At 40.9% G+C, this 26,139-nt stretch overlaps 1 protein-coding gene across 3 annotated transcripts in view; it reads right to left on the reverse strand.

The window, feature by feature from the left end:
* NOL4 (nucleolar protein 4) overlaps positions 1 to 26,139 on the reverse strand; it is a 208,338-nt gene that overhangs the window by 151,537 nt on the left and 30,662 nt on the right. For all 3 annotated transcript variants that reach the window (XM_014937021.1, XM_014937020.1, XM_014937022.1), the window contains exon 2: positions 5,948 to 6,097. In XM_014937021.1, coding sequence (XP_014792507.1) covers positions 5,948 to 6,097 — 150 coding nt within the window. The remainder of the gene's footprint in view (positions 1 to 5,947; positions 6,098 to 26,139) is intronic.

Here is a 26,139-nt window from a genome sequence, read left to right on the forward strand (position 1 = left end):
AGGAGAGGGAGTGAAATTTTGCAAGTGAACCTATTAACCCCTAAAGAATTAACATGGAGGATGCATGTGTAGTCTGGAAGATACGATGTGTCAGAATAGAGATTTTGTTGTTGTTGTTGTGTGCGTATTTTTTTAATTAAGGAAGGGAAGGGAGGGGAAGATGATCCGAAGACGACTTCCAAGAAGAGAGAGAGTGAAGATAGTAATCTGTCCTGGGCCCACAGCCATCAAACCAGGTGGTAGAAATCGGTTTCTTGATGACAGGAGGGCAAGCCAGCCAAGGAAAGTCCTCTCCTTTCCTCAGCAAGAGGTCAGAATAGGAGGCTGATCTAGAAAAGTAGCTATATTACTGCTGGGAATTTTATCAAGAGCTTGCTACCCTGCTATACTGGGAGAAACCCTGTTCCATCTCGTGCTAAACTTGCATTTCACAGATCCTTTCCCTTCCCTCCCTGCGTAGCAGAAGCCGCTTTCTGCGAGGGAAGCGACGGGGAGCACCTGCTAGCAGGACCACTGCCAGGACACTCAACACTCACCCTTTGCAAAGCAGCAAGAACAAGCCCATAGAGTAAAAGCGTTTGGCTGCCTTGCTGTGCGCAGAGGAACAGCGTGGATGCAAGGATTTTAGCGTGTTAAGGCCCTGCACAAACCTCATATTCTTTTGCTTCCCCAAGGACAAAGTCTGCTTTGGAGGGAAACCAGCCAGACCCCAGACCTGCTTTAACCCTGTTAGATCAGGGGAGCTGTACTGGAAGGAAATGATGTTATTTCACAGTACAACCTGTCAAAAAATTCTTCCCTGAGGAAAACAAGTTCACTGTGATGCTCAGAGGGAATTGGCAAACACATTCCTGTTTTGGGAGGGGAAGAGAGTCATGCCATGTTTCACAATCTGAGGAAGGTTTCTCTAAGGGTGGCAGGAAAGAGGGAGGCTACTCAACAGCCTGACACCAAACCAAGAAACATTCATTACTGCAACAGCTGGATGAAGCACAGGACCCCAAATATTGCCCCACACCTAAAAGACTCCCGTTATGCCTCAGATGTTATATATTTATGTAGTACCTATCTGAACAGAGTCTTGCCTCAAGCTAGTTTCCCTTGACACATGAACATCTCCCCCACGTTTTACAAGCCTGCTTCTCTTCCAGCTCCTCAGCCCAGTGCTCTTTTTTCATTCATGGGTTGGGAGTTTTATTAACTGACCCATTTCTCCTGCTCAGACATTGCAGCCCTCACTCACAACTCAAGTTCACTGCTGTAACGTTTCAAGGCTTTGCACAGTGGCTACACAGGCTCAACAGGCAGATAATAGATCATCCTTCACAGAGAAAAATATTCAAGTAGAATATGCAGATAGAATTTAAGGTGCTTGATGTGGCTACAAGACTTACACAAACAGTTCTTAAGTAGATGATGCACTTAGTTACAAGAAACTTTGTCCAGATATAACATACAAAGATGAGACATTTACTCTATTGTTTAAATGAATGAAAATCTAACATTTTTAAGAGAATATCAAAGAAATTAAAGAAAATAAAATCTAGTCTGAAGTATAGGGCTCGATCGCTAAATCTAGCCTACCTGTACCCATCACTGGGCTTGAGAGGAGGCAGACATGTTTTCCATCTTCAGCCTCGTCACAGACCATTTGAGTTTCTTGAAAAATGTAATAAGACTATTTTTTTCCTGGTTTGCACTGAATCAAAGAGAGTTGTCCTAACAGCTTGAGCCTATTGCATTATGCTGCTACTGTAGCCACAACTTTCCCCAGTTACTCCCACCTGTGATATACCCCTCAGCACTTAAATTTAAGTTTTAGACGCAGCTGAATCGTTTAAATCAAGAAAAGCAGCTCTACAAAGGCACAAAAGGCTCACTGTGCACTTGTTGCACACCTTTGCCAATACACCAGATGGATTTTTTTCCTGAACACTTCTCTCCCATGTGTCCTTGCCTCCACTTTGACACCATGGTTCTCCTATACAAAGTAAGTCCTTTAGGACAGAGAGTGAGAAGTACTATCCCAAAGTAATGCATTTCCTCTAGGACACTGAGCTGTAGCAGTGAGTGCCAGCAGAGTCACCCCTACCAAAGATGCTCGGTACTTTCTCCCACCTGCTTAACCAATTCCTTGCATCAGCACATTTCACCCCACCTCCTGTGGAGCCCAGCAGAGGACCCAGGGGGAATGCAGGACAAGCAGGGACCTGTTTGGGCATCACTACTTTCCTTGTCACCAAGGGACACACTTTTTTTCACCTTCCGCACCTTCCTAATCCACTGTGCCCCTGCTGCACATTTGCCTCAGACAGGCCTTGTGTCACACATCCTGCTTTTGTGATGGAATTATCTCCCAGATCAAGGCCCTCAACATTTTCTCTGTTTGCAGACTTTCCCTCAGAACTGGGGAAGTAGCTGATATTATAACATCATATTAAGTATTCCTTCAGTCTGGTGTACTTTGGATATCATGTGAAGTTCTTCATTTCACTTTATATATACCTCAGGTCTTTTTGGTGGTTTTTGCTGGGTAGATCTACCTACATTTATGCTGGCAAGGAACACAGCCCATCACTCTTATATTGTATACAAGTAGGGCACTTGAAATGAGCACAAAACCTGCCAGTGAAAAGAGAAGCTCACTTTTTTTTTTGCTAATTTTCAAGGTTACTCTCCCACATCATCTACATAGACTTCGTACAATTCCCTTTTCGTTTGTTAGTGTGCAGAGAAGGAGGAAATGGACCTTATTCTAAACTCAAATATTGAATAATCTATAGGGTTTGTGCCAAGAAACCATAAAGTTTGAGTTTGGTACATAGCTGCCCCAATTAAAATATAAAGGGTCCCTTCCAACACACAGCTCTTTTAGAGGTACCAAGCACCACATCCTATTTACCTTCCTGTGCAGCACCAGTGTAGGAAGTCCCACAGAAATAAGTTTAAAAATGCCATTTGTTTCCACACAGTTAACAAACAAGTGAGTGCAGATTACAGGTTCACTAATTGAGTTTGTAAACCGTTCTGAACATGCTTTCAGAGAGATACACTAATGTATTTTAGCACTCCAGCATCTGGGGTGACTATCAAAACCTGAAAATATCGTACCTATTCCAAGTTTATTACTCTATATAAATGCAAGCAGTAGTTAATTAAGTCACCTTTGACAGTTTCATTACACTTCTAATCATGCTTGAGTGCTATTCAAAGTTTTGAGTGGAGCGGGTTCACTATTGAAAATAGAGACAGACGCATACATAAGCAAATTAATTACTTGAAATCAATATGCTGCAATTCTTAGGGCCGTGCCATTAAATTTTTAAAAATACTCAAGTAGTGAAAATCCATGACAATATTTATGAATTTCAGAAGTTTAGTAATTTTCTATCAAAATTTCTGGTTTTCTCCCCATCTTTTCTCTGTTAAAATGTTTTAGTTATCCAGTTAGAGAGCAGAAGCAATGTGATCATCACATTCCAGGAATTATGAATAACAAATAGCAGTTGTAGCATACAGTCTGGGTTTTCCTTCTCTTCACTCAAATTATGTGGTGAATGCTTATGCATGATAAATACATTCACAGATTTCAAGGATGATTCACTTTTGACATGTAAATAAAGAAACAAGACTAAATTAATCTTGTTCCCAGTTCACTTAATAAAATTAAACCCCAGCAAAGTACTTCAGTTTGATTTATAAAGCTTTTAGGGTATAATGTTTTGTGAGACAGTTATTGGAGATGCTACCTCATTACTCCTGGTGTGCCACAGAGGAGACAGACACTGAGTGGCTTGCTGGAACCGATCAACACCACAGCTCATCATTTTTACTGAAGGTATTTTCATAGACAGGTCCAGTAAAGGAGCATGTATTTCCCCAGTTAGCCTGGTAGAGTTTGAGGCCTGTTTACTTAACCTGATTCTCATGTTGGGTTAGAGGGCAAGAGTTGATACTAGTTTGTTCTGGAGTCTTTTTTCATTTTTTTTAATTATGAAAATCTTTAAAAATTACATATGTGAATCCTATCCTTGTGAAATACGCCTCAATGCTCTTAATAAACTAACATGTAATTAAATGAATGCAGAAACATTGCAGACTCTGGAAATGACACAAACTCACATTTAGGCATCCTTATCCTGTGCACTTAATGATATAATAAGATCAGGTATTAATTGCAATAAAAGTTGACATCAGATGAATCTACTGTGTAGGCTACTGAATCTGCACAAATAGTTCTCACAGAAAAGACAGAAGTTGTCTTTCCTGCTGTTCACAATAAACAAATTTCTTATCCAACCTGGAATCATGGTATTCTTATGGTAGTAAACATTATACTTGGCATGTATTTGACGTGAAGTATTGTATTTACAGTTGGCAGCATTCCTTATACTTGTATATTGTTCTACAAAGTTTGTGACCTATCCCTTTGAACAGCTTACTGAAGTAAAACAAAATAGAAAAAGAAAGGTTAATGAAAAAATTACTTTTCTAATGCTTTCTAAAAGAGAAGACCAACTATCAAAATGGCCAAAGTGACAGGTGAAAATTAGTTTAGACATTCTGTGTTTGTTCACCCTAATACCACTCCAAACCTTACAAAAGCATACCCAGATGACTGGTGTCTTCCTTCATATATCTATCTCAAGGTCAATACTGCCAAGAACAAATGATAAGAAATTTTGCCAAGAGCTTATCCCACAACAAGCTATCTGAAATAACCTATAAATAAAATATCTGTGAAGGGATTCATAGACACATAGTAAAGAGATATATTTAAAAAAAAAAAACAAACAACCAAAAAACCCAAACCACTAATGGAAAAATAGCTATTTCTTTTGACTAAAATTGAAGGTATGGGTTTAGGTGACCTCTTACAAAAAATGGCTGACGCAAATACAGGTTGTTTTCAAGGTGAAGAACACTGTGTTCAGGGTGACAGGCCACCTCAGGGTCCTCTGCTCAGTCCCCCACCAGCCCCACCTCACTGGGACAATAGGGAGAGGTGGCCCGGATGCCCTGCACCCTGGCCAGGGTGGTGGGACAGGCCCTGGCTGTGAGCCCCTGCCCTGCCACCCTGGGGGAGCCCCCAGTGCTTCAGCAGCTGGAAACAGCTGGGCAGGCAGATCAGGATCAACTGCTGAGTGTGCCTGGTGCTATTACAGCCCTGCACATGGAAATCTGGCCATCCAAAGCCAGGAAAGCACATACATTTTAAGCACCTTGGGAAAGTGCAGTAAATGTTTCATTAGTTCTCAGTAAGAAAAGAAAGTGTTATGTTTGTGCCACTAACCACAAAAGGTATTTATAGCTGTTTTAAAGCACTGGCTGAACTGGTTAGGTCAAGCAACAACCTGCAATTAAAAATCTTAGAAATAATCATTTCTCTCTACTCAGCCAGTTTATGCAGGTGCGAGAGCAGTCCTCTCAATACTTTTCTCATTGTACCTAGTAGCTTTCCAGCCTTTGAATTTAGTGTATTGACAAGTTTTCATACTATTAAACCATTAGGTATACTTAGTCTTCAGCAATAAACTACAAGGCAAGTTCATTCATAGGCCAAAGTACAGCCTATGTTGTGGCAATACTTTCTAAGTCTTCTTTAAGATTCCATCCATTTAATCATAATTAATTAATACAGAGTTATTAGAGAAATTGTCAAACCATTATCAAAAAAGTACATTTCTTGCTTGTACCAATGAGAAAATCTCTACTCAAGTCAATGGATCTGGTCCTTATCACACAGAAAACGTGCGATACACGTCTGTATGTTTTTCATGCATTACTGAAAGATCTCAGAAATGAATTTTAGGGTAAGGGCTGCAGTACTAATTCTGCTGGAAAAAACACAAATTGTATGCCATGTGACTAAACCCAAATCATTCACACTTTTACAGAATGGCGTTCAATTTTAGTTAGTTGTTTGTTTTTTTTATTTTTCACTTACTGCTTTATACGTTCTCTTCTGTCCAGCATGTTTCCTGATTTGTTCTCCATTAGGCCCAGTTTCAACATGCATGGAATAGATAATGTCAAAGAAATCTTCTACCACGGCTACCCGCCGTAAAGACAGCTTCTCATCTACACCTACTCCATCCTGAAAAGAAAAAAAGACAGAAGAAAAAGTGAGGAAGACGGGATGAATAGATAAATTATGATAATCATGGAACACATTTTTCTTTTTTAGCAGGAAGTTGAAGACCCTTTCACTAAGGCCTGAAGGTCACCCACCCTGTGCACAACAGAAACAATATTATAGGAAAGCTATATGATCAGGTTGATCATACGGACCCTTGCAAGCAGTCCATTTCGCCAACCCAGGGCATGTGGTCTCTCAACAGAAAGTGATCTTTCACTCCAGTATTTAAAAAAAAAAAAAGGGAACAAAAATATCTGTGTTTCTTTATCCAAATGCACAAACAAGATTCAAAAGGCAGAGGCAGTCCCAAACACATGGCACAGAAATGCATTATGCGGCTGTTAATAAGAATGCAATAGCTCTTTTATCCTCGCATTCCCCTCCCAGTAAATCTGTACCTAGCACTTCATAAAGGTATTTAATAAAAGGTTTTAATTCACAGGTGACAGAGCTGACTGTAATTATGAATACAAAGGAAGTTGTTACAAACAATTTACCCCTGCAAAACCTGCTTGAAAATATACTCCACAAAGACATACCACAATATGAGGAAAAGAAAGGGATATTTTTAAAATTTGTGATTTTCGCACACAGATGTCTGGTTGGAACAAGTGACAGAAAAGTGAGGACACCTACCATCTGATTTTCAAAAGTGATAGTGCCATGGTAGCTAAAGACTTCTAAGGAGAAACTGTCCCCAGTGTCTCTGCAATTAATTAGTGTAGTTCAATCCACACCTTTTAAATAAGACCATCCATATGTTTTTTTATCAGCTTTCTATGGATTCGGTTCTAAGTAAGGAGCAGGAACTGGGACTGTTTTTCCACAGCAGGAATCTATCAAGCAGGCTGTGTTTTGTAATACAACATAAATATATAAAGAATAAAACAAGAATAGCCGATTCACTTGTACTCCAACACAGCATTTGATTTAGACCTCTGGAGACAGCAGTGTCACCTAACCTTCAACCATGTATTTTAAGCAGTAAATGTGTTCCAAACTTAACACGTTTGGTAATACTGTTACTGCTGCTGTAATTCATGACACAAAAACCCCCCTGATTTACACTGAGCCTTTTGTAACAAAACATGTGCAATTATTGCTGCAGTGACCAAATGAAGACCAACGTCAAAAAACGAAAAGGCAATAGTTACTTATGACTCCCAGTTGCCATCCCCCTGCTCATAACTTCTTGCTAACCTATTCCAGTAAGGTTGCTGGATGTGGACAAACATGAGTTCTTTTTCTCACTGCCCCTATTTTTATTCCAGCTCACTTACTTTTATTTTTCATAAAGTTCATGGAAAGAACCCAAATTATCCCAATGACTCCAAAGAACCCCCTAGGGTGACACAGAAGCTCTGACACATTCCCAGCAGTGATGGAGGAAATGTCAGTGCCTCTATAGCATAACTTTCTAAATGTGCATGACTCCATATTATATTGGGTTAGGAGTTGTTAATATGCCAACGGCCATACAAGTTTTGTCTTGCCCTGCTCCAGTTATGCCCCGGCCTCTCCCCAGCTTCCTCCAATGAGGTCCCTGCCCAAAGCTACGTTGTCCCCTCGAGCTGCACAGCAGGCAGCTGGACCAGAGCAGGACTCCCTCACGTGCATGATGAGAGGATTGGCATAGTCCTGACAGAAGTGACTGGGCTGAGGATTCAGGGTGGAGGAACATAAGGAATTTGCAATGCAGTCTCCACCACAGTTAAAACCTCAGAAAGATCAGCTGGGAACAAGTGCTCTGGGAAGGCAGAGAGGTTCTCACCCCACAAACAGTTCCTAAAACTTCACTTATCACCACCTCGAAAATTCGTGGCACTGTGACAGGTTCTGGTGTCAGCATTGTTAAGAATTTGCTTTAGTATTGCCCACCACTATTTAAAAAAAAAAAAAAAAATCTGTAAAGATGGGGCAACATAAAATCCAGATCTTTGCAGCTTTAATCTTTAGGGGAATTCACACGTGAGCCTTGTAGGGGGGCTCATCTTCAATCATTATTTTCTCACCACCCAAACAGCACGGCGGGATCCCTAATGATTTCAAACACTCTTATTATGACGACAGTGTTATCTCACACCGCTCTCCCAACACTCAGAAGTTTATAGTGTTGATTAACTGATAACGATTTAATCTGTTTATTACTAATGAGTTTTGTTTTAGGAAATTTCCTACGGGGGAGCTCTCTTTTTTAATTAAAGAGAAATGCATTACAACCATATTAATTTAAAACCTGAGATGCCACCTCAGCAGAGCTGACACATGCAAACATTAGGAATACATTCAAAGAAGAAAGTCAACATAAAAAACACATTCTGCTGCTTTTGGTGGCCATAGTGTGCAGTGCTCTTTTTGAATGGTCCTCCTAACCTTCTCCCTGGATACTGATACCCAAAGGTGGGCAGGCATGATGTGGGTGTGCTCTTGAAGTTGCATTTCTCCATCCAGCTGAACCAAACAGCAAGCATTGCTACTACTTCCAAGAAGACAAGGAAGCAAACTCTACACAAACTCTTTGTCACATCTCCTACATGAAGTACCAGAAAATCATAGAATGGTTTGGGTTGGAAGGGACCTCAAAGTTCATCCAGCTCCAACCCCCCTGCCATGGGCAGGGACACCTCCCACTAGAGCAGGTTGCTCAAGGCCACATCCAGCCTGGCCTTGAACACTTCCAGGGATGGGGCATCCACAACTTCCCTGGGCAACCTGTTCCAGTGTGAATACAAACTTTCAAAATTCTGTCAGTCAAAAAGGAAAAAATGTTTTACATTGAGCCAAAACTGCTTCAGGGGAAGACAGTACAACTATTTAACTTCTGTACTTGTAACATAACTTTAACCGGTGGGGCCTGGACAACGACTAGGCCAGGCTTCATTCTGCTCGGTGCTGTGTCAGGCAATAAGATAGACCTTGTTTCAGAACCCCTGCAGTGCTGCAGAAGGTGCTGAGTTGCTGTGGGTAAGCTGTTGGGTCCATCTGGCAACACGCAGTGCTGTGGAGAGATAGAAGCCTGAACTGCAGAAGCAGCATGCCAGACCAGTAACTTGAATAAGGTAACTGCTCACTGAGACTCCTGATAACCCAACACTGACATCCAGTAAGTACAAAGCGGGGAAACTGATACAACCCCCAAATCTCCATTTAAACCATAAAGACTCTGAAGTGGACGCAGTTGTAGCAGGCTTTCCTGCCATATGTCATTACACTACACTTTTATCCTGAAATTGCTATTCGATAGAGGCATTAACAAAGCAGCTCTCCTTTATAAGCTGGCTCTGGCTAAAAAATTTCACAGTGCCTAAGGGGACATTTTTTTAACCTCAACTAAGGCTAAAAAGAGACGAATGAGGGAATATGTGATACGCTATTCAGATGTCTGAAGGGCTAGGAAATGTCCACAAGGGACAGGACAAGTAATAGGCTTAAACCACAGCACAGGAGATTTACACTAGACATTAGGAAAAACTTACTATTGATGTGGATAGTCGAGCACAGTAATAGTTTGCCTGGGGAGGCCGTGACAGCTCTGTCACGGGAGGATTTTGAGACCAGGTTAGACAAATAGTTGTCAGAGACAGTCTGAGTAAATCCCATCTTGGATAGACTAGATATTAATTGAGTTCCTTCTTGATAGCTCTACAACTGAGAAGCTTAAATGCCGTTTTCAAAGTGACTTGGGTACTAACAACTCTGGAATAGCAAGGAGGATATTTATAAATCACCGAGGTATTTTTAGGACTTTCATTCGTCATGGCAAGAGTCCAAGCCCCGCTTTCAAAAATGACTTAGGAATGGAAGCCTCACTGAATGTTTCACTTCAAAAATTGGACTTAGACTCTTAAATCTTTTAGGCTGAGCTTCATCCATCACTGAGGTATGCCCCTATCGTAAGCCACTTGTCTCAGATTCCTCTCTGGCCAGCAGCATGATGGGTAATGCCAAAATACAATTCATCCTTCTAGCTGCTAGAATGGTTTCAATCTCTACCAGTGAGAGGTTACTTAATTTTACTCTTTACATTGCAGAGTTTCCTGTTTACTTTTAGTTCTATGTTTATTCAGTGTTCTTCCTATGTTCTTAGCACACAAATAAATAGATGTTTCTTTTCATTTTCAGCCCTGCAAATTCCATTTGCACCCTGAGATTAAAGTCGTTTGTTTGTTTGTTTTTAGATACCTACACAAAGAATAGAGAAGTGACTTTTACAGAGTTGTGCACTTCTCAGAAAGCACTAAGGATCCCTTTGAACAAGGATGCTTGAGGATAGACTCAGTCTCTTTTATCGAGGAGGAACCTACAGGCCTAGTGGGAGTAAAGAATGGAAAAAAGTTTGCCAGTGAAGCGAATAGATAAAACTCTTAGTTCGGACAGCAAAAAGATCTGTTAAATGAAAGGCTGTAATTTTTACAGTTACTTTGCAGAGCAGAACAAAATTTAATAAGTGCCTTTAAAAATAAAGACACTGAAACAAAAGTGCTTGGAAGTCCTTGCTTAAGAATACCTACACTACCTCATGTGGAAATTCCTGGGGGAAAATTGGTCTCATAAAACACCCTCTTGCTTCAAGAAAGAATATAAATTATCAGCCTCTTTACAGTATTTGATAAATATTCCTATGAATACATGATAGACTGAAATAGAAAATAAAAGTAAAGTCTTGATTGGTGGTTTTATAGAAAACGTTCAGGTCTATAAAAAACTGCTGTAAAAGCATCAAAGCCAGAAGCCTCCACAAAACATTAGAAATAGATGGAAATAACAATCAACCTAAGTATTTCATTACGTACCATAAATCAAATATAAATGTAAGACTGCTTTGAATGCAGAAATACACCATGTAATATTTTTCTGATCTATACCAGCTCAGACGACAGCAGAGTTAAAGCATATTGGTGTCACCACGGCTCTGCTGACTACTATCACTTTTTGCAGTCTCGAAGATACATTTCCACTGATTGGGGAGCAAAGTCTTGTGCTGACTGAAACACTGTGCTTTGAATGAAATATATCCTTAAAAAAAGTTTTGCTCATAAAACCCCGCCTTTTTAGCTTCTGCATAATTAGCTCCTTGACATGATTGTATGGATGTGTTTTACTCCCTTTGTATTATCACTGTTAGGAGGAACCTGTGGTAGTTTATTTATAACATAAGCCTTATATACCTTTCTGCAGAAATAAGATAAAATAAACAATCAGATTGAAAAATTGCATTATACATCATTTCCTTTATCTGTTTGCTCAATAACTGGAAAAATATTAATATTTTTAAAGAGGGATGGCCATTTTATAGCATCTATTACTCCTATAGAAATGAACAGATCTAGTTTCATCAGCACACTGGTTTGAACTCCCAGGTTATTAGTACAGCCATTTGAATATTTAACTCATTCCTCTCGGTGCAGTACCAATCTACATCAGATCAAAAGTTATCAGGATTATATAACTATTATTAAGCAGCCTAAAAATAAATAGATTTAGTATTTCTATCCAGTTCCTAACTGAAAGTATCTATAACAGTGAAAGAGGCATTTATTATTTGAAATTTATCATTTCTGTTATTCATTATATGAGATTTGAACAGCAAATCTCATCTTTTACCAGCAGATGGAGACATGAAAAATCAGAGTTACCTTAAAGCAGATACACACCAGAACCATTTCCAGCTCTCAAGTCTTCTCTCTGGAACCTTTAAAGCAATAAAACCTACACAGACTAAACCACTAAGCTGGGACATGGCATCAACAAGTCAAACTAATTAATGAAAATAAAGTGAATGAAGTGAAGTAAAATGGCAAATTAATATGCCATTTGAGATAAGAGACTGAAACTAAACAACAGATACAACATTTGGGGGCTTTATGAAAGCTGTAGGTAAGAAAAAGTCTGTCTTGATGAGGGAGTTCAAAAGACCCAGAAAAGATAAGCAAGACCAAATCAATACTGAACAGAAGTCTCTTTCACCTTTATCTCTTGAAGCAGGCCAGATGATGGGAAAGCACCAACCCAAAATCTCTATCCACAGACAATAAGGGGTGATTGCTGACTGCCATGTAGGCTTAAAAGATCCTACCTAAAAAGACTATTTTACTGAGTCATTTCAGGTGAGGCCATCATCTGGTGTGAATCACTAGCCCTATTACATTAATTAGAGATAATGGGTTGTGAAACCTAACTTGCCAAACTGTAAAGGGAAGCTCTGTCATCTTTCTTTCCTTGAAGTTTAGTAAAATAGCCATGAAATTATTTCATGATAGACAAGGTACCTTCAGAGGTCTCTTTGGCATGAGCAGGATAATACCCTGGCCAGTGTTCTATTTAAAACTCATTCCATATTGAAGAAGGGCGGAAACTTTTCTTTTTGATCTTTCTTCAGAAGCGCAGGTGGACAGCCAGAGCTGTTGCCATCAGTGCTAGAGCAGAAGAGCTTAGAAATGAAATGCTGAACGTGTCTATGAACTCTTGTGTCTCCTACCAAAAATAAGCATGGATATGAAAGGCAAGAGACAATTTCAAACAGCTGCCTCAAGACGAAATGCACTCAGCCCTGAAGGAATAGCAGAGAAGACCTCGGTGAGAAGTAAAGAACAGGCGAAGCCCAGGCTGCAGTTTACTCTTATAGTTAAGAGTTACTCTTAACTGAGGTCTGAATACTGTTTTCCCTCCGTGCGCTAACCCCTGATTATTTTTTTTCCTTAGGTGCTTAAACATTTACACAACCATTCTGAACAAAAACGGGTCACGATGCAGGCCACATTTTGTGAAGCCTGTTGCCGCAGGCTAATCAAACACCGTGAGCTGTATCTACGAGAGCAAGTGGGGCAGTGCAGGAGCAGCAGATCTGTAGAGCACAGAGGCTGATATACCCAGGAGCTGATTCCACACTGTACGTGTTTCAGGGTAGCTCTAATCTGGTCCCCCACACTGGGCACCCACTGCTGGTTGCAAGCCAGTAGGTGCACACCTGGAACAAATGCCAGTTTTCTTTTACTGAAAGGAATCCAGTCCCTGCACTGATGAACCCACTGCAGTGTGAAACAAGCACAGCGAGCGTGGTTAGGAGCTCTGTTTCAAAGGCACATTCCTTTTCCAAACTAAAGTGCCGGTGCAGATGCAGCCATGGCTTCCTTAGTGAGAAATGAGATGGGATGTTTCACACCTGCACATTGTGGTGAACGTTACCCAAACCGATGAGGAAGACACTTAAATATCTAGCTCGGGGACACACGTATGACTGGGGAGAGCAGAAAGAAGCTGAACGAACAGCTATTCTGATACGGAGACCACATTTCCCACATTACTCCCTCCACCTGCCTCCCTCGCCAGCAAATTCCTGCCTCCTTAGCCTGTTAGAACCACACCTGATGCTCTCATCATTAGATGCACGGTATTATTAAAGCTGGAATTTTTTTTGCTTTTATTTGGGTGGGATTTTTTTTTTTTTGTGAGAGAAAACAAATTAATGCTGTATTCTGTCTACAAAAGTGTGTTGAGTTGGTATACTTAATATAGGAGCAATTAACCCAGGCATTAAATGCATCATATTCAGTGAAAAGTATGGGTCAATTCCAATTAAACCAAAGCTAGAATTGGACAGAGAGAGAGAAAAAGCACATGTAACACCTGTGGGGTGACGGCAGTTTGCACTGCAAAAGTGAACCATTTTGGTAAATTTTTAACACACACAAAAATAAAATCAATTCAGCAAACTGCAATATTTTTTTTGTGATCAATTTGAACTTAACTATAATTTACCAATGAATTCTTCATTTTTAAAAATCATCTAGAAAATAATTTCTGATCGTAGGCCATTTCTGAACAGTTTATTCATAACTTTATATTTTAAAAGAGAAGCACTACAACCGTTTCTTTTATTTGTTTTTCAATAACCAGATTGTAGTATTTCTTCTTCCCCGAAGGAAGCTGTTTCTTTTACAGTGGGTTAGTTTTCTATTAGAAATATTTAAGTTTTGACTTTGAAGACTATTTTTTGGGAAATATTCACTACAGTTCTGGAAATACCCAGCACACTTCACTTGCCTACTTCAAACTCCCTGTTTTGCAAGTAGCTGAGAGCCAATAAACCTAGCTAGGACATGAAGGACTAACTGAACAGAGGAGAAGTGTAACGTAGTCAAATTTAACAAGTTTTTGTTTAAGTTCACATTCATGTTCAAAGTTTTAATGCATTTATTCCTTCTGGAAGACTCATTAGAGGAATCAGCTAGGTACAAGGAACTTCTACCAGAATTTTCTGTAATTGTGTGATTCTACAAAGTTGCAGTTTTTAAGCTTAAAAATCTGCCAAGACTTTAGCTCCACCATGAAACAGGATGAAAGTGTGTGAAAATTCATTCCAGTAAAGTAACATATTATTCTTTTACTGAAACTAAAACTGAACATAGAGGTAAGTATTAGGATAGCTGTAAAATAAGATTTCTCCTAACACGGACAACAAAAAAGGTTCAAAGAAGCCATTCTGAGGCTGGTGGTAATCTTTCTGTGTAGGGATTTCTTCAATTGTTCAAAAAATTATAAACACGCCATCAGGCTAAGCCAAAAAATAGAAGGATAACGACTCAGGGAAGCACAAGTGACCACCAAGTGTACAAATACTGAAATGACATTCCCTTTAAACACTTTTTCATGCCTTTCCCTACATTTTAGAAGATAATTCTAACTACCAAGCTGTAAACAGTTACTGCAAGACTTTTCCAGAGATGACTGCAATGCCAAACTAAATGCTTAGCAGGGAAACTGCCTTTTCAATCTCACAGGTGATCTGGAAGGGTCAGCTACTCCTGGTATTTTGAAGGGAAGGGATTTCAGCTCCCCACTCTGACAGCTTAGCATACTGTACATTAATTTCCATGAAACTTTGTTTCTAAAAATTACTAGTATGACAACACATACAAACCTGAGTTTTACCTTCATCTGAAAATACACAGTTCTTTGTAGCTATATAGTACTTTGGTGGGCACGAACCAAATTGCTTACAGTTACTAGGATAAAACAACTGATTGTCTTCAAATATTTTTGACTGTAGGGGATTTTAAAATGAATAGGTACGAATCCTAGAGTGGACCTGTTTGGGGTGTTTTTCTTAATTATAATATCTGGTATTGTCATCCGTTCAGAAAAAAAGAAATGGGCAAGCTCCTACCTAAATGTTAACTCTCAACATTCCTGTCATGTTCCAAAAATGAACAATTACACAATGATACTTTTAAAGTGTGCTATACTTTACAGGTATTCAAGCACTAGGGGAATGCAATGTAGATCTATAATGCCACCTTTTTTCAGACTGATGAAATGCAACTACCGTACGCCTAAAAGTGTAAAAGTAACCTAACACTACAGTGAAGTTTAAATAATGAGAACTCATCACCCCAAAGTGCTCCCTGTGAAAATAAATGTATATTTTAACATCATATTTCAAATACTCATAAGCCTCTGATGCAAGGGTGTTCACAGAGGGAGCTTTTTAAATAAACAGCATGATATGCAAGTGCCAAGAGTTACATCCCGCAATCAGGTGCTAGGATGACACCACACCACAGATCAACACAGCTCAGTGACAAAACTTGCCTCAAATTGCTAGTTAATTGGTAAAATACTTCAAAAAGTCAGGGAACAAGACAATCAGAAGACTGCTAATGGGATACAGTGTTTTTGTGGCTAGACCTCTGGGTCCAGGTCCAGCAAGGGCTTTTGTCCCTTAAAGCTGCTTCCACCTTCCCCCTCCTGCCAACTGCAAGGAACAGCCCTGGGGTGGCAGGGAGACAAAGTGTGTGACCTCATCTCTCCGTCCATATTTTTGGCAACAGCTGTTCTCTTGCTTATACAAAACGAGCTCATGGCCTCAGCGCAGTTCCCTGAGGACAGCTGACTCCATCACCAAAACCACTGCTACACCAGACCATTAGGTGCCATTAATTGGTAACCTCATTAGCAGCATCAGTAAAGACTGGGGATCAGATTTTAAGCTGCACTGGTGCGGTACAGGCAGCTTATGGTAGGGACAGATGAGAAAACATTAGTGGCTTTGTATCACCCATACAAAACCCTGGTGGCTGATATAACCCAGGTGCTGGTTCAGCAGCCTGGCTTGGAAAGGCAAAGCCCAGAGTAACAACTGTCCCCAGCACCAAGGGGGATGGAAGTCTGCAGAGCACCCCATGCTCCACACGTAGCCCACTTCTCTGACCACATTACCAATGTTCTCCCCACACTGGAAGAAAGCTGTTTGCTGCAGGGAGCAAAGAGGTGCCTCCACGACTAAGTATTCCTGCAGTATAAACGAACAGCCTCTAATGGAGGTCCCTCTAGATTTCTGCAAGGACAAGCGGGCAGGGATTACGAAGGGGCTGGCTGTAATTGCAGAGGTAACGTTACCTGACCAGGGACACGGGCCACTGGGGACTCAGTGGTCAGATTAGTGCAAAACTGAATGCAAGGGTCTCTGCTTGGCACACACTGACTCCTGCCTGCAGGCAGCTTCAGCAGCAGCGCTGTTACAGCCCTGAGGGTCGACAAACACCGTAGGGAGAATTAGGCCCTGTTCTCAGATGAAGCAACATAATATGTAGAAATATCAAGCAAAACACTGGATACACAATCACTCCACCATATCTGGAAACAGAAGCAGCAAATGCCATGACAGATATTGACAAGAAGACTTCGGTGTAGCCAGCAAATGCCATGAACCAAACATCTAACCGTGTTCTTCAGGAGAAGTCATTATGAGGGGTGCAAAAGTTATCCTTCCAAAAATACATTAAAAACTCTAAGTGTTTTGATCCTGTGTCAGAGCTGGGGAAGGGCTTGTGCACTCGAAAGTATCATTAAACTGCATTAGTTGGTAAATAAAGAACATTGGGGGGTTTGTATTATTTTCGTCAATATGTGTGCATGTGCACAAATGAAATTACCTCAGCAGATTTATGTGGGGCTCTTTAACAACTTATCAGTTGGCTTTTTCTTTAATTAAATTACATTTCCCTAATTCTTTTTTTTTTTCCACTCCTACAACAGCACTTTTCTCTGCTGGGTAACCTCGGCAAGAACAAGTCTGAGGTGCAAAAACCTGTGTTTCCCTGAGCAAGCACTGTTGCAGATAGTCAGATGATTTAGACTAATTTTTTCTCCTTTTCTTCTTCCTCCCTTCCCCAACCGTAAACAAAGTCCACAGCATGAAGAGGCCAATCCTTGCCAGCAGAACCAAGTTTTGAAAAACACTGCTCAACCATATGTTCAGTCCTGACCAGCGTGATAGTTAGGCGGCTGACATCTGCAGATGGAGAGTTCATATCACCATTCAGCACAAACATGCTGCTACTGTACACTGAAGTCAATATTAGCCAGACTTTGCTTAGGAGAAATTTTCAACACTGGTCTACAGTTTCACCTCACCAATTAATTTTTGCTACGGTGATGTAAATGAAATACATATTTTTAAAAAATCTAAGACAAAAATGTGGCGGTGATTGAAAAGGGGAGCCTTTATAAATCTTTTTAGTAATCTCCTTTAGAAGGAAAATAATTCTGCATCAAATATCATATTGAAGCTGTCCATGTGATAGAAAACACTTGCCAGTGTTACACATGATGAACTTTCATGAAAGCCCACCAAACTCTATTTGCCCTGAGAATACAGCCATTTAAAACAGTCTCCCGAACTTCTTTGAAGCCTAGTAGACTCAGTTTTTTTCTAAATAAACTATCAACCTTTCTTTCTAGGAAGTGGTTAGACACTGGAACAAGCTGCCCAGTGAAGCTGTGGAAGCCCCATCCCTGGAAGTGTTCAAGGCCAGGCTGGATGGGGCTTTGAGCAACCTGGTCTGGTGAGAGGTGTCCCTGCCCGTGGCAGGGGGGTTGGAACTCAATGGCAACTTTAAGGTCTCTTCCAACCTAAACCATTCTATGATTCTATGATTCTTTCAATATGGCCTGTAAGAACAGAAGTCGTTCCTGAGTTACTTAATGCCCTTCTGAAAGCAATGAGAATACTCTATTGTTTGGGGAGTGATACTGGTTATTCTTACAGAAGTAGTAAAATAAAATGCATTTTCCCCACCAGTACTTACTTTTTCTCCCCCTTGCTCCTCTCTCAGTCTATCTGCAGCTCCTCATGCAGTGCAAACAGTTTTTTTCAGGGCTTAAACAGATTTATGGTTAGCAATTTCCACAGGGACTGTGTGCATGTTCTCTCAGGCATGCTCAGGCACCACCACTCATCTGAGGGCTGGGAAGCAAAATCTGTGTCTGTTCTGTCACTGGCAATGAAGTTCAATGGGTTCATCCTTGTTGTGTCCTTCGTTCAGACCTGTACTGCACAGCGGTCCCCTTCTTTGAAGGCCTATACTTAAAAGATATGCCTCCATGAATTTCCTTTTACATGTTTTGCAGTCTTATCTAACATGCACATGTATCACTGATTACTAAATAGGAAAGTGACTGGACCTATTTTCCTTTATTATGTGTCTTTGAAACTGAAATGGACATAGATGTCTAGACTGTAAATTCCTGGTAGAAATGAGTTAGATCTTTGGTTACACAGATTCTACTCAGAACATTTCCTGCATCAAATCTGGAGCATGCCCTTAACAGCAGACAGTTCAAAACAACAGTCATTACAACACTGACTTTGCAAATGCTGCTATATTGGGCAACTTTGGCTTCTTAATTTTTGTAAATATCAGCTTCTTCATTTTTTTTTATATAAAAGAGGTACACCCTAGTTCTGAGCACTAATGATTCTGTCCATCATCCCTTTCCTTTTTTTTAACAGAATCAAAGAAACAGTCAAATAAGAAAGGAAAACATATTATTTCCTCAACAGTACTGCAAAAATAGGTGCTTTGAATAAGTAGGTAACTAGATTTACCCGATATCTGATGCATGATAGAAGACAGGAAATCAGAATATTTGCAAGTTGAAGACTCCCTATTAATCAGATGTTTGCATGTCTCTGACTTGATCTAGGTGTGCCCATGAATTTACTACCATACAGTATTGTTTCTCATGCTAATGTTAGTATACGTAAAGCACAGCTGATGAAAGAAAAGGAAAGATGCAGATGAAATAGCCTGCTCTGTATAATTGAAGTTCATGATTATTCTTTCATATCTGCAGCAGTTGATATGCAAACTATACGAATGTTTGTAATTATTAGTACAATTCTGTGCTCAAAACGTGAACCAAGTACTATATTGACATTTTTTCTTTGAGTAAGTATCCTTATTTGCACTTGCTCTCTTTATATAAAAAGAATAAAGTTTTTAATTTATCAGCTGTTTACCAGAAGAGGAAGAAAAGTAGAAACATAGCACTAGAATTCAAATATGTCTTAAATACAGTATAATGACTATATTATTCATCAGGTTCACCAGAATTTGGTGCTTTGTCTCCCAATATCTTAAACTACTGCATTAAAACAGTAGCAAAACCATAATTCACTACTATTAAGTGACCTGCCCATCTTCTCGCTCCTCTGTGTATACTGGCTGTATTAAGATAATGGGACGCAGCACTTGGATGTCTTCAGTAATAATAACGACAATAATGTTTCTCTTCCTCTCATTATGTACACAGGCTGTGTACAGTTTGACTGATGGATACAGCCATCCAACCCAGAGCCAGCTGTAATTCACGATTTAGCTTGCAACGTGCTATGGGATCTCTTGAGATGAACAGTACTATACGAAATGAGGGACATTACAGATGACGAGAGAAAAATAAAATGGTCACTTAGCCCATCCCCTGACAGAAAAAGGGACTGCCTTCTGTTGTTCATGATGTACTTTCTTCTGTCTTGTCTAAAATGACTCTTTTGAGGTAGCTTTCATTGCTGCCTCTGAGAGACTATTTTACAGACTAGTAGAGGTAAATACAGAATCTTTGGCTGAGCCCATGCCAACCTCCTGCTACAAAAGGTTTGCAGACTGCTGTGCTGCTGTTCCTTAGTTATGTTCACTAGGAAGACAGACACAATGCTAACACTCTCTAGGACTCATTCAGGGAGTAGAATTTCTCTGCCACACTAGATCATGTCTGCTGAGAAAGAGTTAGCAGGGTCCTCACAGTGGCAGTGAGAAATAGGTGATCACCACCCTAAGGCTTTGCCGTGTCACTGCCTTGTTTCCAGCATAGCTCCCCATTCCTGCTCGGCTCCTGCCAAAAACAGCTTCCCTTGCAAGAGGGCTAGCACATTCTTTCTTCACCGATAATAACATAATTAAAAATCCCATTGAAGACTCACATTGATTTTAATAAACTACGGCTCAACCTCCCAAACTGTCCTATTCTCTCTGAAATGATGCTCTGCCTGCAAAGGACTTTAGGGACACACCATCATCAGTTTTAGTTCCTCAGCGAAGCTGATTCATACACATTAGAGATAGCTATATGGGTATGGCCATATATACCATATGGGTATAAAGCTTCAAATGTATGTTACAAGAAGAGAAAACATCTTTTTTCATCTTGCTGATAACATAAATGACAATGTTTTTATTCTGATGAACAAAACACTAACAAAGACTGAATTTGCAAAGGCAATATTTTGTTTCTTATGCATCAATTCAACATCAAACTGCATCTTCTGAGATGCTGCTGTGCCTACAGGAAGGTTCAATTTTGCTTTCTCAAACCGTCACCTTTCCCTTACACACCAGGCTTGATCCTTCCTGGACTACATTTCCCAAGCTATACTCCAGAAAAGAGATCATGTGTATTATGAAACATTTAGTAAAATCAAGGATGCCAGTGTAGTAGGAATTCTTGTATCACATCTCTCTCTTCGTAAATACATTGCACCCACTCATTTGCTTGCACTTTATAGCAACCACTATCTCCAAATAACCTAAAAGGCTTTGCAGCACTTGCACCAACAGATGGAGTTGGTTATGTGGACTGAATATGTACTTTATCTACATCATTTAAGCCCTGTCTGCTCTAAGAGAAATATGCTATTACTTTATTGATGAATCACACCTGGTACCCAAACCACATAGAAGGCCAGTTCTCCCTCACTAGCAAAACTCCAGATTCAAAATCCTACATCTACAACTGCCAAATCAGCATGGATCACCAAGAAAATGTTACAAAGACCATGCAGACAAGCCCTGTTCTGTTCTGTGCAAATAGCCCATTACAGTACTATATTTTGAGTGCTACAGTCTTTAAAAGGAAATGACACAGTAATTTCCCATCAAATCAAATCATTTCTAGCATAACTTTTCATTGGGGGTATTCTGCATGTATCCTGGAATTTGCGTTCCAGGGAGACATCAGGCACAGCTGCATGTCTGGTAAATACGTGTGTTTGTTTTTTACATACGGGTGTGTGTGAAATTAAATTCAATTTGATTCAATAATACTTCACTGTCATGGCAAGCTGGCTAAACGTTGCCTAAGAAAAATGAACAGAGCATTGAGGTAGCTGTCACCAGCTGATACAGCGCATTTGGGATGGAGTTTCATTCTCTATCTGGGGTTTTATCCCACCTATCTGTTCGCCACTACAGCCTGTTTCCCATCTCGTTCAGTCATTTTTAACAGCAACCTGCCATCTGAGGGTACTTCACAACAGAATGCCATCATTGCACTCTCCTTCTCCAGGGGTCAGCAATACTTTTTCTTCAGGCTCTTTGACAAACACATTTTATGATTTCTGATGATACCCAAAAAAATCCTTCTGAAACTCCCTCAGATTTTGGATGTTGAAGCAAAAAGTGTTGCTCCATTTCATTTTCTCCTTTTAGATTTTCTGCTCAGATGCTCCTTTTTTTGTTTGTTTTTCTCTTTTTTTGTCTTCTTGTTTCTGCTTATAGCTTATACATATTCCTTCTCCATTCAGCATATCTGTTTCAGCTCTGTGTATTCTATGATTCACTGAAACAGAGAAAACTATTTAGATGACAGCATCCAGCCTAGCATCCTATTGTTTGTATTCATTCTTCCCAGAACTCAGTTATATCATGCATCATGAGTTACAGAGTCAAAGAATAAGAACTGTAGAATGGTTTGGCTTGGAAGGGACCTTTAAAGATCATATAGTCCAACCCTCTGCCATGGGCAGGGACAACCTTCATTAGATCAGGTTCCTCAAAGCCCCATCCAACCTGGCCGTGAACACTTCCAATGACGGGGCATCCGCAACCTCTCTGGGCAACCTGGACCAGTCTTCTACCCTCATCATAAAAAATGTCTTATTTATATCCAATCTAAACCTAACCTCTTTCAGTTTAAAACTATTGCCTCCTCTCCTGTCACTACAGGCCTTGCTAAGAGTCTCTCTCCATCTTTCTCATAAGCCATCTTTATGTATTGAAAGGCCACAATAAGGTGTCCTCAGATTCTTCTATTCTCCAGACTGAATAAGCCCAACTCTCTCAGCCTGTCTTCACAGGAGACATGCTGCATCCCTCTGACTATCTTTGTGTCCCTCCTCTGAACCCACTCCGACAGGTCCATGTTTTTCTTGTACTGGGGACCCCAGTGCTGGACACAGTAATCCAGGTGGGGTCTCACCAGCATGGAGTTGAGGAGGACCTTCTGGTCTTCAACCTTCTGGTCACACTTCTTTTTATCATGGTGGTGATTATAATGTCTTAGAAGGAACCATTATGATCAACTCAACTGACGCTACGTATAACTCAATACTTATAAATCCTCTGAATTAACTCTCATGAGTTATGGATTGTATTAGTCGTAGCAATTTACTTTGCATCTTTGGTCCCTCAGAATTCAACCTATTAGAATTATAGGACTAAGACATAACAGCATTGATGTTGCTTTCACATTGGATCCTCCTGTGCTCCTGCAGAAGGAATTCCTCCTGGCTGTGGTGAGATGGCACCTGGGAAACACGGTCTTCAGCAAGCCATTTACTAGAATGCTCTCCTTCTCCAGATCTTGCTCTATGGTGCAGCACGCTCATGCAATTTTTTTCATATTAAGATGTTACAATCTGATTTGTAAACTTCAGAAACCAAAGCTTCTAGACTCCCCTATTATGAAGCTGAGCTTTATATAATTTAAGATGTATTCAGTGTTCCTATCTCTGTAATTAAATTTTAGTCTGTTTTTGTTATTTTGAGCACCTTCTGAAATTTTTTTCAAAAGGCTTACTAGGCATTATGTTGAAAGGATTCTACTGAAATTTTATCCTTCGTTTTCTCGTCTTTCATATTTAATGTCCTTTGTTTTAAAAAATAATTATTTAACTGGTATTTGAATCAATGAAACAGGTTATGGAAAATGACAGAAACACAGAATCATACGGGGTTGGAAGGGACCTCTGGAGATCATCTAGTTCAACCTCCCTGTCAAAGCAGGTCCACCTAGAGCAGGTTGCACAAAAGCATGTCCAGGGAGGTTGTGAATGTCTCCAGAGAAGAAGACTCCACCACCGCCCTTGGCAGCCTATTCCAGTGCTCTGCCACCCTCAAAGCCAAGAAGTTCCTCCTCATGGGTAGGTGGAACTTCTTATATTCAAGTTTGTGCCCCTTTCCTCTTGTCCTGTCACTGGGCACCACTGAAAAAAGACTTGATGCATCCTGTTGACGCCCACACGTTAAGTATTTATGAGCATTGATCAGATCCCCCCTCAGTCTTCTCTTCTCTAGACTAAAAAGACCCAAATCCCTCAGCCTTTCCTCATAAGAGAGATGCTCCCGGCCCAATTTAATAATGATTTTTAAATCATTAAATTGGTCTGAAAAATCCTATGATTTAGGAGAAAACACGTTCATTTTGTTTCCTGGCTTCTAAGTCTATAAGGTCCATTTGGGGTATTTGCAGAGTTTAAAATGAAAGTTCTCAAACAGCAGCCTACAAGACTATTCGCAGTTTATAAATAAACCCTATTGGTCTCTAGAACCACACCAACCACTAGCATTTTATACACTCATCAGTCAAAAGGCGGATAATGAAATACCCATGGTCCTTGAGAGATTTTGTGAACTGACAGGGAGTTGTTGCTAAGACTGACAATCTCTTTGATACAGCTATGGGGATTACTAAATTACTTTTGTCTGATTTTTTTTAACACAAAAGTAGAATTTTCATGAGCATTTGACTGGAGATGGGAATTTTCAAGAAAAAATTACAAACACCATGGGACTCACAATGAAATTGTAACAATTGATAACACTCTATTTTTAAGCTATTTTAACATCTATAAAGAAAGAGAAAGCTTCCTGCTCTTTTTTACATTACCATCTTCAGGATACAGATGTGGTTTTGTGGTTACTTTTTCACAAAGGAATTCAATTCTTGTTTTCATGGGTGATTTTATTATTGGCCAGGTATTTTACTATGGTTTTAGGTCTCAGCTGTGTTCTATTAAAGACAATGGGAGTCCTACAGCTGTATTTGATGGCCCACAATTCAGCATATAGTGAAGCTGATAAAAAATAGTTTTCTCATATTATGGCTGAAAGAGAAACCTCTCCTAGTACCTGGGGCTAAGGACACTCCTCCTATCCACCCTCCCTCCCCAGTTTCTGGGCTGCCCCATTCAGCTACATGGAGGAAGGGACCCACAAGTCTTCTTCAGAGGGACAGGCCTGGCTTCAAAATACATCAGATGAATATTTACAGATCAGGGATCCAAAACCACATTTTCACATCAGAACTATATGCAAACACCTATATTGCTTGTAATAGCCCGTTTAGCACCTTGAGGGACAAAAGATGAGCAACACTATTTTTCAGTTGATAGCTACAACTATACACTATGCTACATTCCATATAGCTACATACACAGGGTAAGAGAGTGCCAGGGATGACCAGGAAGAGGTGTCTCAAGTGCTGGGTTTGGGCAAAAGCAGAAAGCAAGGGTGAACACCAGCAGCGACAGTGGCATGAGGTTTTATTTCCATTCCCTGCAGCCCAAGCCACGCCAACCACAACATGTCACTATTTACAGCAAGTATACGTAGCAGCTGTGCCGTTGGGCAGCCCTACATCTGCCAGCAGGGTCTCATGTGGCATCACGTCATGGTACGGTGAATTTATTTCAGAGTCTTGGGGCTCGTTTCCAAAGACAAGGGCTTCCCCGAGTCAAACCATTAGTTCCCGGAGGCCTGTGATGTCCGTGGGCTGGATGACCATAGTGCAAGTGTGCTGCAGTACCCTGATGAAATCGGTACCAGCCATATAGAATCATGGAATCATCTAAGTCGGAAGGGAGCGTTAAGATCATCTGGTCCAACCATTAACTTCACGCTGCCCAAACCATCACCATGCTGCTAAGCACCACGTCTACCCATCTTCTAAATACCTGCAGGGACGGGGATCGCACCTCTTCCCTGGGCAGCCTCTTCCAATGCTTGGTACCCCTTTTCGTGATGAAATTTTTCCAAATACACAATCTAAACTTCTCCTGGTGTACCTTGAGGCCATTTCCTCTTCTCCTATTGCTTGAGAAAAAGAGACCAAACCCCATCTCTCTACAACCTCCTTTCAGGTGGTTGTAGAGAGCACCAAGGTCCCCCCTCAACCTCCTTTTCTCCAGGATAAACATCCCCAGCTCCCTCAGCCTCTCCTCATAAGACTTGTGGGGTCCTGCAGACCCCTCACCAGCTCCCTTGTCCTTCTCTGGACCCGCTCCAACCCCTCAGCATCTTTCCTGTAGCGAGGGGCCCAAAACTGGACATGGTATTCTTGGAGAGGCCTCACCAGTGCCACACAGGCACCCCCAGCACCCATCCTCTGCCGGGAACCGGGGCGCAGACACCCACCCACGGCCGCCTCAGGACGTCTCCGGGCAGCAGCGGCGGCCACCGCCCCCCCCTATCCCCGGTGCCGGCCTTATTCTGGGGCAGCCGCTGCCAGCAGCAACCACCAGGCTGGGCAGGCACGGGCCATCTGCTGCGCTGAAAACACACCGGAGCTACCATTTTACCTCACGATATTAGCTGCCCGCCACGTTTAACCGTGGGGGTGCTGGCTAACGGCCGCCTGGGGGTGGGGGGGCACGGCGGCGGGGG

The sequence above is a fragment of the Calidris pugnax genome, unplaced genomic scaffold (assembly GCF_001431845.1).
Source record: "Calidris pugnax isolate Ruff unplaced genomic scaffold, ASM143184v1 scaffold51, whole genome shotgun sequence".
Classification (NCBI taxonomy): domain Eukaryota; kingdom Metazoa; phylum Chordata; class Aves; order Charadriiformes; family Scolopacidae; genus Calidris; species Calidris pugnax.